Source organism: Colletotrichum phormii (genome assembly GCF_030913505.1).
Source record: "Colletotrichum phormii strain CBS 102054 chromosome Unknown BDP81scaffold_9, whole genome shotgun sequence".
In the NCBI taxonomy this organism is placed as follows: Eukaryota; Fungi; Ascomycota; class Sordariomycetes; order Glomerellales; family Glomerellaceae; genus Colletotrichum; species Colletotrichum phormii.
Genome location: NW_026851451.1, coordinates 233 through 15,235, shown reverse-complemented (window position 1 = coordinate 15,235; position 15,003 = coordinate 233). Strand labels below are relative to the sequence as shown.

The 15,003-nt window shown below is 51.2% G+C and overlaps 2 protein-coding genes across 2 annotated transcripts; one reads left to right on the top strand and one right to left on the bottom strand.

Annotated features, from left to right (window-relative positions):
* The first annotated feature begins 362 nt into the window (after window positions 1–362).
* On the top strand, window positions 363–1,553 carry BDP81DRAFT_426331 (pectate lyase E). The gene has a single exon (XM_060590285.1). The coding sequence runs from the start codon at window positions 508–510 to the stop codon at window positions 1,270–1,272; it is 765 nt and encodes a 254-aa protein (XP_060445561.1). The 5' UTR covers window positions 363–507; the 3' UTR covers window positions 1,273–1,553.
* A 1,039-nt stretch (window positions 1,554–2,592) lies between these two features.
* Window positions 2,593–6,811, bottom strand: BDP81DRAFT_393672 (Hydantoinase B multi-domain protein; the record flags this gene model as incomplete). Its single annotated transcript, XM_060587852.1, has 9 exons — window positions 2,593–2,627; window positions 2,683–3,073; window positions 3,134–3,655; window positions 3,723–4,729; window positions 4,845–5,460; window positions 5,520–5,826; window positions 5,926–5,966; window positions 6,022–6,692; window positions 6,766–6,811. The coding sequence occupies 9 exons, from the start codon at window positions 6,809–6,811 to the stop codon at window positions 2,593–2,595; spliced, it is 3,636 nt and encodes a 1,211-aa protein (XP_060445560.1).
* Between the last annotated feature and the right edge of the window lie 8,192 nt (window positions 6,812–15,003).

The following is a 15,003-nucleotide window of genomic DNA, read 5'->3' as shown; positions in this document are numbered from 1 at the left end:
TAGCTCGTCCAGGAACCAGGACACAGACTAGCCATTCGCCAACAATCCCGTGAGCTCCATCGTGGGCCAGACTGCGGGCTGTGAACTTTTGGACGTCCTCGCCTCAGTTCATCCCCAGCCCTGGGCAAAAGCTTTTGTATCCGTGTCACTGTGAGCTGTTCGACCTGCCAAGGTCCCACTATCTAAGGTCTTGGCAGCGTGAATGAGATGCAGGATCAGGATGACTCCTGCGGGAAGGGGAAAGTATGTTGTTGAGTAGCCTGGAGGAGAGCAGAATTTCCCAGAATCTGCCCAACATCGAAAGATATAAGAAGGTTGCAAGCTCCCGTTCATCAAACCTTCTTCTCTCTTATTCCTCATCACTTTCATCAGCATCTTCCGCTACAGTCTCTCTTTACCAATCCAACTACTCACATTCTTTAGCCCTGGTGGTTATTCATTCGTTGTCAACACTTCCAAACTACTTCCACCTCTACGTGTTTTCTTAAACCAACCACCATATTCAAAATGAAGTTCTCCGCTGTCCTCGCTGCCCTCTCGGCCTCTGCCGTCATCGCCGCCCCCGGTGCCGAGTCCTCCCCCAACAACTTCGGTGCCATCGAGAAGCGCGCCTCCTTCCCCATCCCCGCTTCCAAGGGAACCGTCACCTACAAGGCCGCCCAGTCCGTCAAGGGAACCTTCGATGGTGGCATGAAGACCTACGGCCGTGGCGTCAAGTGCACTGGCCAGGCTGAGGGTGGCGACAAGGACGCCGTCTTCCTCCTCGAGAGCGGTGCTACCCTCAAGAACGCCATCATCGGTGCCGACCAGATCGAGGGTGTCCACTGCAAGGGCTCCTGCACCATCAACAACGTCTGGTGGACCGCCGTCTGCGAGGACGCTCTCTCCCTCAAGGGAGACGGCAACGCCTCCATCATTGGCGGTGGTGCCCGCGGCGCCGAGGACAAGGTCATCCAGCAAAATGGTCTCGGCACCGTCACCATTGACGGATTCACCGTTGTCGACTTCGGCAAGCTCTACCGCTCCTGCGGCAACTGCAAGACCATGGGCAAGCGCACCGTCGTTGTCAAGAACGTCAAGGCCTACAACGGCAAGATGCTCACCGGCATCAACTCCAACAAGGGTGACACCTCCACCATCACCGGCACCTGCGCCACCTCCGTCAAGGAGATCTGCACCGAGTTCCAGGGCACCACCCCCGGTAACGAGCCCAAGAAGATTGGCGCTGGCCCGTCCAGCGCCTGCAAGTACTCCACCCTCAAGGCCTGCTAAATGGCTCGCTCCTGAGCTGTTTGGTGTTCTTGAGTTCCGGTCTTGGTCGCTAACACAGCTTGCTGTGACGGCGACGGTGCTGCTCTTGCCGCACTCAGTCTCCGAGAGACTGCGAGTGAACTTCGTTTTTGGTTAAAGAACTTAGGAGGGAAGAAACCACCCACATTTTTCTTTTCTGTGGTGTGTAAGCTGATGCGCATCACTTGGCCCCTTGGCCATTCACTGTATATATGGACATGGGGAGCATGTACCTACAATATAATCCTCATGACTTGACTCAACTACTTTGCCTTCTTCATCGTGAATTGCTTTGGTTTTGGTGACTAGTGTAAACCCAGGTTCGATAAATTCGCTGATCTATTTTGAGCTACCTGGTTGTATGATACCTTGCAATCTCTCCTGCAGTGAACAGCTAGACACAAAGCAGTTGCTATCGCATCATTCTTCAGCGACGACCACCCTTTTCGCTTATGAACAATCAACTGCGAGTCGTTCTCTCCGACTCTTGGAGCCTGTGAAACTTGTTCTGGGCTAGGACGGTTAGCGTTGGCTCATCTGCTGGCGGCAAACTCGTCTTTAAATGATTCTTCGTAATAGATTAGAGAACTCTCATCCTCATCGTCGGGATGCTCATTTCCATCACCTCACCTTACCCTTCTTCGCCCGTATTCGACGTGTAGATCTTAGACGATGAAATGTGACATGGAATACTGAGGGAAAGAAGTAAGAACCAGAGAAATGCCAAAAAATTAAATCCGGCGAGGAATGAATGGACGGCGAGGTTTGCTTGGCATCGATGTGTTGAGGTCTCAATAAGATGAAGTTGAAGAGTGGGGCGCTTGGATCACGAAAGATGCACCCGCGTTGCAAACTCAACCTTAAAAAAAGTGTCGATCCGATAGATCGGATCTGTCAAAATGCAGGCCATCGCAAGCGGCCTCCACCGGCGCCAACATGGGGGATTTGTTTCCTCCCGCAAAATGGCGCGGAACTCTAAGGCTAAGAATGTTCGTCGACGGCTATCACGGCACCGCGTGGACGGAAGCACGGCAACACGGCACCACGGCACCACGGCATCGCGGCACACGCAACCGAGGCCAAGCTGGGGGTCCTTAGTCTTATGCGTCAACTTCGAGCCAAGTCTGGTCCAAACATCCTGGCAAGTCTCCAGAATTTCTACAGCTGCAGTGCTCATTGAGAATTTCTATTAAACAGCTTCCCTCGCCCTCATCGGGCTTGGCCATGGGAACGACGAACAGAATACATCTTCCGGCCCACTCTGAAAACACCATCGTACCATCCCCGACGACAGCGACGACCTTACAAGGCACCGTATGCACCTCCGCCTGGACTCCCTATCACCAAGCTGTTAGCAAACCAGCGTCACCGCCGTCGACGAACTAGACTCACTAATGATGATCCGATCTCCCTTCTTCATCTCGCAACTGTTCTTCCCGCCGAGGTTGATCTCCCGTGTCCCGTACTCGTCATGCCGAACCCACACATTCTCGCCGAGAGCTCCAGGCTCGCCTCCAGCTAGACCATAAGGAGGTACCGTCCGCCTCTCACTCAGCACACTGACGTGCAAGTCTCGACGGAACTCGATCTCTCGGACGCAGCCGTCTCCTCCATTATACTTGCCTCGGCCGCCGGATCCCCGCCGGATCCCGAACTCACGGAGTATGCACGGGTATCGACGCTCTAGGGACTCCGGATCCGTGATTCTGGTATTGGTCATATGGACGTGTACGCCTGACTGGCCTTCCCAGCTTGGTCCTGCACCGGCGCCGCCTGCGATGGTCTGATTTTATGGGAGTCAGCACACGAAGACTAACATGATACGAGACGATCGATGGCTTACCTCGTAGTATCCGAACCCAGGCTTTGCCTTCCCGTCGACCATCTCACCTCCATATCCGAACGTCACGTTATTGCACGTTCCCTGACTAGCCGCGGCGGCCTGGAACGCCCTCAACACCACATCCGTTACTCTCTGCGACGTTTCTACATTGCCGCTAACTGTGGCAGCACCCAGCGAAGGGGAAATAATCGTCTCAGAGAGTATGATTACGTTGATGGGAGCTAGGCAGCCCTGGTTCAACGAAATATCCTCCTTGACCAACGAATGCAAGACAAAGATGATGGCGCTGAAGGTGATGGCCCGCGGTGCGTTGAGGTTGCCGTACATCTCCCGACTAGTCCCTGTGAAATCGAAGACGGCAGAGCCCCCTTCGCGATTGATTCGGATCTTAAGCTTGAGCTTCGAGCCGTCGTCCATTTGGTCCTCGGCCTCGAGCGGCAGGCCACCAAACTGGTCATGAACTTGGCGGAGGAGGTTTCGGACTACCTTCTCAGCGTTGTTCTGGATTCCGAGCATGTATTTCTGATACTGACCGTCAGTAATTTGTTTCTACAAGAACGTCTATCCTCTCTAGGTAGACTCTACTTACCTGGACAGTCGGTAGACCGTACTCCTTGATCGAGTCCTGAATGAGTCGTATACCCTTCTGATTGGCAGCAATCTGGGCCTTCAGATCGCTCACGTTGTCATTCCACGTTCTCGTGCCGGAGGAACCAGGATAAGACGCCGGCTTCTTCAGCATAATTTCAGCGAGGCCTTCCTCGTCAAACCTGCCTCCATCAACCAGCTTGAAGGACAAGAAGGACGCCCCCTCTTGCCAGATCTCCTTAGAGTGCGGTGGCATAGAACCGGCAGAGATGCCTCCAATGTCGGCATGGTGTGCACGAGAAGCAGTCCAGAAGAGGACCTCGTTGGTGTCTTCATCGATCACTGGCGAGATCACCGTCACGTCGGGAAGATGGGATCCGCCGGCGGCCGGGTGATTGGAAACCAGCACATCTCCAGGGCGAAGAGAGTTGCCCCAGCGCTCGGCTTGGTAGGCCACGGCGTAGCTCATTGCTCCCAGATGACACGGGATATGCGGCGCGTTGGCAACCAGACCAACTGTCGGCGAGGAAATGGCGCACGAATAGTCTAGCCTCTCCTTGATATTGACGGAGACCGAGGTCATTTGCAGCGATCTGCCCATCTGCTCCGCTATGCTCATAAATCGGTGACCAAATACTGATAGTTGAATCGGGTCGACCTCATCCGTCTCTGCTGTGAGCTCGACGGCTTCGTCGACGGAGCCTTGCGAAATCGTATTCTTGTCAATAAGTAGGTGACGGGGAAGCACAGTCGCAGTCCAAGACGGCTGGATCATGATGGTCTGGGTCTGGTCCAGGATGATGGCTGGACCAACGACCCGCTCGCCTGGTGAAAGATCCTCGAGCTTGAAAAGGTCGACTTCATGCCATTTGCCGCTCGTGTACAGCTTCGTCGTGCTGGCCCTCTTACCGCTCTGTACCAGCCTAGTCTCGACAGACTTGAGAGCCTGCGATACGCTGGTCACGTTGGAGTCGGGCGTCTTGCCCAGCGCGCGGACGCGAATGTCCTCTACGAGGATGTCGCGGTCTAGGACGAAGCCGAACTCCTTCGTGGTGCTCGACAAATTGGCGAGTGAAGTCCCATGATCCCTCGGGCTTCCGAATCATGAGCGAGCTGTTCGTACCCTTGTACCGCAGGTTGAGGAATAGCTCGTGCTCAATCTGTTCATCAGAGAACCCCTGGGCGACCAAAGTCGCCGTAGCTTCGTCCGTCAAAACCTTGAATACTTCTCCTAGCTGTGTATCGGAGAGGTCCGAAAGCTCAGCCGCCTTGGGACGCTGAATCTCATGCGTCAAATCGGCCAGCGCTATGCCGTACGCAGACAAGATGGATGATAATCGGTGTATGACGACGCGCTCTACGCCCAGCGCTTCGGCAACGTCACAAGCATGTTGCCCACCGGCGCCTCCAAACGTGGCCAAGACGTGATTTGACGTTCGGATGCCTCTGCCTTCTGTGAGCGAGCGTATAGGTCTGCTCATGCTTTCGTTGGCGACGCGGAGGAAGCCGCTGGCGACCTCTTCCGGCGTGAATGACTTTCCCTCTTCGGAGTTGATCTTCTTCGTGAGACTATGGAGAGCTGCGGCTGCTGCGTCATAGTCGAGGGATTCGTCCTCCTTTGGTCCGAAGATAGAAGGGAAGTATTCGGGACGTAGACGACCCAGGAAGAGGTTCGCGTCAGTGACTGTCAGAGGTCCGCCCTTGCGGTAGCAAACAGGTCCTGGGTGGGCGCCGGCAGACTGCAAGGCAACGTTAGTTCACATCACCGCCGAGGCATTGATAGTACGTGATGACTTACGTCTGGTCCAATCGCAAACAAGCCATTCTTCCAATGCAGAATCGAGCCGCCAGCAGCAGCGACAGTATTGATATCCAACTGTGGCGTCTGCAACGTGACTTCGGCCGTCTCCGTCTCAAAGACATGATCATACGTGCCCGAAAAGCGACTGATGTCCGTCGAGGTGCCGCCCATATCGAAGCCAATCACCGGTATCTTGGTCTCCGGATCATAGCAGGACTTGCCGAAGCCGATTACGCCGCCTGCTGGCCCGGAGAGGATGGCGCGCAACCCGGAGAAGTTCTGCCAGAGACAAAGGCCGCCGTCACTTTGCATGAAGAGGAGCTTACTTGCGATAGCGTCTAGGCCTCCCTTAAACCCACTTCCAAAGTCGCGGACGTAGCGGCGGATGAGTGGGGAGAGTTACGCGTCGGCGTTTGCTGAGTTTCCTCGGGATACCATCTTGATCTGGACAGATGTGAGCCTGTGAAGCAGTTTGTGAGACGGAGGTGGCTTGTCTTACCGTTGGCTGCAATTTAGAGGAAACAGAAACGTTGAAGCCCATGGATCGCGCTAGTTCCGCTACCTCGTTCTCGTGATTGGGGTAGAGATACGAGTGGATGAAGCAAATCGCAAGACTCTTGAACCCCTTAGCTTTGAGGTCGCTCAACTGGCTTGCCACCACTTCCAGATCAGGCTTCTTGAGAACTCGAACCGGCTCGCCAGTCAACCCCTTCACGAGCTCTGGATCGCTTTCGATATCAATGGGCTGCTTCTCCGGATTCTCCAAGAACTCCTCCATCGTCACCCGCTCATCAACCTCGACAACCCTCTCATACAGATTCTGCAACTTGTGAATACTCAAATCAAAGATGTGCGGTCGAGCCTGGTTGCCAATAACAAACAGATCCCGAAATCCCTTGGTTGTGAGGAACGCGACGCGCTCACCCTGTCGTTCTAAGAGGGCGTTGGTGGCCACGGTCGTTCCCATGAGAACTGATTCGACGTCTGAGATGTCAAGGGGCTCGTCGCGGGATACTGGTGCGCCCCTGTAATGTGCCAGGACGCGTCTTATGCCTTCGGTGGGTGCATCTTTGTAGTTTCTTGGGTCTACCGAAAGAAGCTTGAAGACCATTTCCGGCTCATTTGAGCCGGGTATGTAGGCGTGCACATCGGTGAAGGTGCCGCCGCGATCTGGTGATCAAATTGTGAGCCAAGACTGTCATGATGCTGGCCGAAAGTCTGCCTGCTGCAGACATCGACTTACCTATCGCGATTCTAATCTTCTTTCTACTTGGACCCAGCGAGCCCATTGTGAACGACGGGGAATTAAAGATGCTTGAAAGATGTTATTCTTCAAAGTACGTTGAGTCGGCAAAGGCTGAGCCAACTGAGCGAGACAGTTACACGTATGCCACCGGTGTTGCGCTGAATGATGTTATAAGGCACACTCCATGCCTCCTACGTAGGAGTCCGTCCCCGATCTAATCACTGTGTTGCATATCCCCCGCATTGTTTCCCGAATCGCACCATCCGATCCCCAATGCGCAGCTTATCAGGGCTCCCGCATTCCCGGGCTCGGCACCGGAGGCGAACCCCGAAGCCTCCGAAACCTCCGAAGTGGGGCTGGGCATCGCAACCTGGGGTGTCAGCGACTCGGCTTGCTGGCCCGAGATGTCTTCAGGGATTATGAAACTGGGGGCTAAGATTACTGAGGTCGATGAAGTGCATTTTGTTAACGACTGTGAGATGTTTCCAACTTCAGGGCTAGCTGATCTCAGGGTATGCCATCTAATCAGTTGGTGTGCGGCACCTCCTTCCTCCGCTTCATCAATGAGACGATACCTACTTATCGTGCAGCCAAGTCGCATCTTGTTGCCGGCACCGATACCAGCTATCCCAAGGTAGAAGATTCTGACTGAAGATGTCCTCTCTGCGGGAGACGCACTGACATGGTGCGTAAATATATTCCGGGTATGAGGATGCGGCCACCAGAAAATGCTTCGATAAGACCAATCTTGGTTGTGTCCATGAAGTTGGCTTTTGAACCGAATGGAAACCTCTTGTTGATAAGTTGATAAGTTGATAACGACGGCTTCGCGAACCGAGCCGTGCATCAAAGGCGAACGTCAACTCGGTTCGCCAACCCGCTTCCACTCGGACATGACCGCGCGTCGTATGCACATTGCGCGCTTCAATCGCCAATGGGCTTCGGGTTGTCAGGAGAGATCCCGTCTGCCAAGGCGATTGTCATGTGTCTGATAACCGATTTACAATTGCAGATTCTCCTGACTCTGAACCGAATTGCGGAATGAAGATACGAGCGAATTATCTGGTTTCTAGATATCGGGATAGAAATGCGATTGAGGAGATCCTACTGTGTTGCTGAATGATGATGTGAAGTCATGGATGCCAATAATATGAGATGGACTGCGTGAACTCTTTACATGTACTTGGTGATACTTTAGTCAAGTTCTTTCCCAGCTTCTCTCCATGGAATAAGATAATTACTTGATATCGGATCTTAGCACTATACTATTCTTTTGGAATGTCCGAGGCGCAAATCAACGAGAAAACCAAGAACGGTAGCAGCGACGATGTTGTCAATCATGACATCGATGTCGCCCATTCAGCCGATATCCAGATCGACCGCTCCCAGGAAGCATAAGTCGTGAGAAAGCTGGACCTGTAAGTCAACATACCCACTTCCTGGCCCCCCCTGTTTCTGGCACCACAAAAACGACGGGATCACAACCCAACCTCCTCATTACTATTAACTATTGATCCTCAACCTCACCCACTACAATGCAGCTGCCAGCTTCACTAGGGCAATCAGACTCGCTGGATTCAACCGTAATAACCTCTTTTTTACCCACTTCGATCTGAGCCCGCTATATATCCCTGATGTTGGCGAACTTCGTATTGGGATCAACCTTAACAACCTTCTGCTTCCTCACTGCAGCGTTGGCAACTTGAGCCCTCAGAAGGTCCAGTTGCTGGTGGGCAGCTGCTAGTTACTAGGCCTGCTCTATGAAGCCTTTTTTTACCTTCCTAAAAAGCAGCCGCTAAGTACTAGTATTATTATCGAGTTAAGTATATAAGTATAGTGTTACGACCCAACATGCATGACCAAGAACAAGGTCTGCCCCGCAGGCTCTGCCCCGCAGGTTCGCGGTGGCTACAGCGCACCATGTATGCAGAGGACAAGGAACACTAGGCACCCTCTCACGGAACGGAAGAACTATGGACAAGTCACGTGATGATAAGAGATAAGAGATAAGGATAAGGATATGTTGGATATGAGTTATCCAAGCTATCCTTGGATAACCAGGATATGAGCTATCCAACATATCCAAACAAGGACACTGTCCAGCACAAAGGACATGTTCAGAATCAGGACTTGTATATAAGGATGGACTTGAGCCGGACTCTAGGACAGACTTCCCATAGCTTCTTCAGCAATTAACTTCGTATCAGGATTAACATCCGCTTTCAGCTACTACCTTGACAAGACTACGATTGATCACCGAAGCCTTACCTACCCTTACGATTGACAGACATAGCTTCCCTGAAGCTATCCCCGACTACGATTACTGTTACCAGTTCCGCAGCCTCAACTTCTGCAAACTACCCCTACGACTAGCTGGCCGTAACATATAGTTGACCGCTAAGATCTGCTAGCTTCCTGGGTATCGACTAGGGTACTACAAAGGTGGCAGAATCCCATGGCTCAACTAGGGTAGTTAGTTGACCATTATAGTATCTCTTTTTGCCCTAGCTAGCTAGTTTAGGGGTAACAGGCTAGGTAGGGGGGGTAGGTAGTAGTAGGGGGTTCATTAGGGGCTTAATTATGGCCATAGGGTATAGACCAGTCCACTTCTAACTATTTCTGATATTTAAGACTAATAGACCAGTAAGTCGAGCCTTCTAGTAATAGGCTAGGAAGTTCCTTTTATTTATAATGGTAGAATCGTTCTATTAAGATAAGTAACGGAGCTCCTTCCGATAGGCTGCCTTAACTAGGCTGAAGTGTTACGAGCAGGACAAGGCAACCAACTGTGGCACAAAGCAAAAGCTTCGATAATGATGACTCCGGCATCATTGTCCCTTGTTCTGCATTATATAGCTACGCGCCCACAGTGACAAGTTGCGGCGGGCGTAACATGAAGATAGATTAGTCGAGAGGTTAGAGGATATGGAAGGAGTATGGTAGTAAGAAAAGTAAATGGATATTGTTAATATAGCAATTCTATATAAACTCTATCGTCGTATGACTCCCATGCCTATCCATAATTAGTAGTCTAGCCTCCCCCTTAGTCTTAGGTATAGTCTAGGGGATAAAGACTGGCACGGGCTGGAGCCCGGTTGAGATCTCCGGCCTTGCCGGAGCCGCACGTACACCCCTCTGCTGGGAAGCTGTCCGACCGCGACCTGTAATAACCGATTATTACATTGGATTATTACATTCGGTTATGCTGCAGGCCGGAGCCGGTCGAGATGTCCGGCTTTGCCGGAGCCACCATTCCGCCGCAGTACACCGCCGAGTCCGGGCATATCATGCCGTAGCTGTACGCGAATCCCTGTAATTCCTCCTTTTCCTCCTCAGCTTAGAATAGTCAATCGACGGCACCTCTACGTTGAACAAGCCTAGGGGCCAGCCCCTTACAAAGACCTTCTGTAGCCACTTAACAGCCGTTGAGTCTGTAGTCTAGCTATTATTTGTTGCTGCGAACTCCTAGCTATTATAGGGATCGAGATATAATAAAAACCACTGCTATTAGATAGTCGTTTTTTTAAAGATAATAAGGGGATGAAGTGCCCTATTTAGGGCTGAGATTTACTTAATGATAGATACCCATGCCCTCGACCCAGGTTATTTCTTATGAATAGACTTCGTCTTAGCTATGCCTAGTACCAGCCTATTAGTGTTACGACCCAACATGAAGACCAGGGCGTGCCCCGCTGACGCCTAGCGGCTACGGCGCATCATATATGCAGGACGGGACGGAACATTGGGGAAACCCCAGGAACGGAAGAACTATGGTACAAGTCACGTGATGATAAGAGATATGATAAGGGATAAGGATATGTTGGATATGCGACATATCCAACCGAGTCAAGGATATGTTGGATATTCGACATATCCAACCGAGTCAAGGATATGTTGGATATTCGGCATATCCAACATATCCAGACAAAGTGGACTGTTCAGCACTGTTCAGTTAGGATCGGACTTGTATATAAGGATGGACTCGAGCTGGGCTCTAGGACAGACTTTCCATAGCTTCTTCAGCAATTAACTTCGTATCAGGATTAACATCCGCTTTCAGCTACTACCTTGACAAGACTACGATTGATCACCGAAGCCTTACCTACCCTTACGATTGACAGACATAGCTTCCCTGAAGCTATCCCCGACTACGATTACTGTTACCAGTTCCGCAGCCTCAACTTCTGCAAACTACCCCTACGACTAGCTGGCCGTAACACTTTAATTGCTCCTGTTCAGTAAGTTGACCCTACGAAACTCACTAACAGTAAGAACGACGATGTCTTCCCAAGCCACTCCGTCCACTTCCAACGACTCCAAGGGTAAGGCCCCTATGCCCGCCAAAACCCTGGACGAAGAAATGAAGGACGTCGAAGACTCGGAAGAAGAACTTGACTTCACTCGTAAGGTCTATGAAAACCTACAGAAGAAGATCAAAAAGAACGACTCCGACATTGCTATGATGCAACAGATGTTCAATGACGCTATGGAGCGACTTGAGAACAAGACCAAGGAAGCGGACTACCTTACGGAGAAGGTCGATACTCTCCACGGTGCCGCTAACATCATCGCTACGCCGCATGACGGACGAGAGAAGCTCAGGCTCAACTCACCTCAAGCCTTTGACGGAACCCCAGGACAACTGAAGGGATTCCTCACGCAAGTCAGAGCCTACCAACGCTTCCACGGAATGAACTTTAAGGACGAAGCCGAGAAGGTCATCCATGCCGCCTCCTTTTTGAAGGGAAAAGCCCTCGCATGGTTTGAACCACATCTTACCGACTTTATGATAACCAACGACTGGGACACTCTCAAGCCAGAGACCCAAGGTATCTTCGAAGGACTACACGGATTCGAAAGTGCACTTCTATCTCTGTTCCAAGAACCAGATGAAGAACGACAATACGAACGAGAGCTCTCAAACCTTCGACAGAAAGGATCAGCCTCGCATTACGCTGCAGATTTCAGACGAATCTGCGCCCGACTTAACTACTCCGACAACGCTAAGATTTTCATGTTCTATGAAGGTCTCAAGGAGGAAGTCAAGGACGAACTGTCTCGACAAGACAGACCCAACGACTTCTTGAAATACGTCGAACTGGCTATCAAGCTTGACAATCGACTTTACGAACGACGAAGGGAAAGGAAACAAGTCCCGCAAGCAAACACTGGGAAACGCTATCAACCGCGCTTCCAAGGACAGAACCGCCCTAGAAACAACCATTGGCAGAACCGACAAACCACGGCCTATGGACACCATAGTGGACCGATGGACCTCAGCATGGCCAAACGAGAACAACCGTACCAGAAGGAAGTCTTCAGATGCTACAACTGCGACAAGCCAGGACACATGTCCCGCAACTGTCAACAACCCAGAAGGATCCAGCAGCGACCTGTGCCCGAGAAACAGATCAGGATCGCTACCAAGGAAATTCCTCACAAGCAACTCTCTTGGACAGCATGCTACGACGACAACTGCCTTACCCATCAAGACAGTAAGGAAAACACGGGATGGTACCCTAAGGAGCCCGCCAGCATCAAGACCCTCGCTATGACAAGCAGGCAAGAGGTCACGCAACGACCGAAGACCCTCGAGGATCATAACAAGGAATACATTCAGACATTATCCACGGCCTACGAAGCCGTCAGGACACAACCTAGCAGCCATCCGAGACGAGCTCAAACACTCGCAGCAGTCGGAGGAAGACTCCAGAAAAGAATGACTACGAAGGACAAGAAATCCCTACTTCAACTGGAAGAAGAGATCCCAGCCAGGGAACTCGAAGACCTCGACCGCGAACACAGAATCGAGATCATCAAGGGAAAGAACCTCGATTTCGGAATGGACGAGAACGGAAAAATCGACTTCCGAACAGACAGCCAAGAACCGACCTTCGGCTCTAGCTCACACACACTCGACGAAGGTGAAAATTCACCTTACGATTCGGACGAACCTCGTGACGTCGCTCGACGACGTGCTCAGACGGAGATCGATCACAAGGCACCGCCTAGCGTTGACGACACCAGTTCTGAAGAGGATCTCGACGAACCCCGATGCAAATATATTAATCCAAACTTTCCTATGCAATGCTTGAACAGCGAATACGTAGAATGGGACGACTGCAGACACGACCAGTGCCAGATCCACTACGTACCCAAGGCAAAGGCCTGGAGAGAACATCAAGAACGAATCGAACAAGACGTCAGACTGAGGAACAGAATGACAAAAAACTAGAAACGCCAATCGACAAGAGACACCGAAAGGCGGAGAGCAAGGACAAGCGCCTATGCTCAACAACATGTCTCAACGACGAACATCTGAGAGTGAGACTCCAGATAAACGGACACGATATGCGCGCGATTATCGACAGCGGCGCTCAACGAACCTTCATATCACCAAAGATAGTGAATAAGTTAGACCTTCCATGGGTACAGAAGGAAGAACCTTATACCCTACAGAATGTAGAAGGAGAAAGAGTTGGGTATGACGAAGGACTTGTCACTCGCGAGACCGTACACCTCACGACACACGTCAACAATCATCCAGAACAACTCCAGTACGACATCACGGAGATCGGAGACATCGATGTCATCCTAGGAATCTCGTGGTTACGAAAGCACAATCCACGGATAGATTGGGTGAATGGCCACATCCAATGGACAGATTCAGTCACTGAACGACCTAAGAAACAGGGTTCAAACGAGTCTTACGCAACACCTAACGAACAGACGAAATACATTGCCTACGTCAGACACGTAGAGCCTACCAGGTCGTTAGCACCCGGCACGGACGATCAGGGATCGAACCCACTCCAGACTATACCCGAGGAGTACCGGAAGTACAGCAAACTGTTCGTTTCCAAGGAAGGAACAGGACTGCCAGAACACAGCAGCTGGGACATGGAAATCGAACTCAAAGAAGGAACGCAACCAAAGTTCTACCCACTGTACCCTATGAACCAACAAGAGCAGGAAGAACTCAACGAATACATCGACGAAAAGCTCGCGAAAGGGCACATTAGACCCTCATCATCACCCGCTGGAGCACCACTCTTTTTCGTCCCGAAGAAGGGGAAGAAGAAACTGAGACCTGTAATCGACTACAGAGGACTCAACGCAATCACTAGAAAGAATTGCTACCCCCTACCCCTCATCACAGAGCTCAGAGATCTATTACATAGAGCCCAATGGTTCACCAAGATAGATCTCAAGGAAGCATTCAACCAGATTCGAATCAAGGAAGGAGACGAATGGAAAACAGCATTCCGAACCCGCAGAGGACTCTTCGAGTACCTCGTCATGCCCTTTGGACTCACCAATGCACCCGCTACGTTCCAGACAATGGCAAACCATGTCCTCAGAGAATATGTAGACATCTTCGTTGTCGTCTACATCGACGACGTCCTCATATTCTCCCCGAATATAGACATACATAAGGAACACGTCCATAAGGTATTCCAGAAACTACAGGACGCGAAACTCTTCGCTGAACCTGACAAATGCGAATTCCATACGCAACGAGTCGACTTCCTCGGATACACGATCACACCCGGAGAAATCCACATGCAAGAATCGAAGGTAGAAGCAGTCAAGGACTGGCCTACACCTCAGAACGTCAAGAATGTTCAAGAATTCTTAGGATTCGTCAATTTCTATCGACGATTCCTCAAAGACTATGCCAACATAGTTAGACCTCTCAATAACCTGACACGAAAGGACACGCCATTCGTATGGGACGACAAATGCGAGGAAGCATTCGTCAAAGTCAAGAACATGGTGGTTTCCGAACCAACCACTATGATCCCAGATCCAAGGACACCATTCGAAGTCGAGACCGATGCCTCAGACTTCGCTATGGGAGCAGTCCTAGGACAACGAGACGAGCAAGGAAAACTTCACCCTTGCGCATTCTACTCCAAAGCATTCCACGGAGCAGAATTGAATTGGCAAATCCACGACAAGGAACTGATGCCATAATCGAAGCCTTTCGAGAATGGAAGCCACAGTTATCAGGAACCAAGCATGAAGTTACGGTCTATACAGACCACAAGAATCTTGCAAACTTCACAACGAACAAGAACCTGAATAAACGACAAGTTAGATGGAGCGAATTCCTCTCCGAATTCAACTTCCGAATCATCTACAGAAAAGGTTCAGAGAATAGCAGAGCCGACGCTCTCAGCAGAAGACCTGACCACGAAGTCAAGGTCCCCGAGGAAACACAGGTTATCCTCA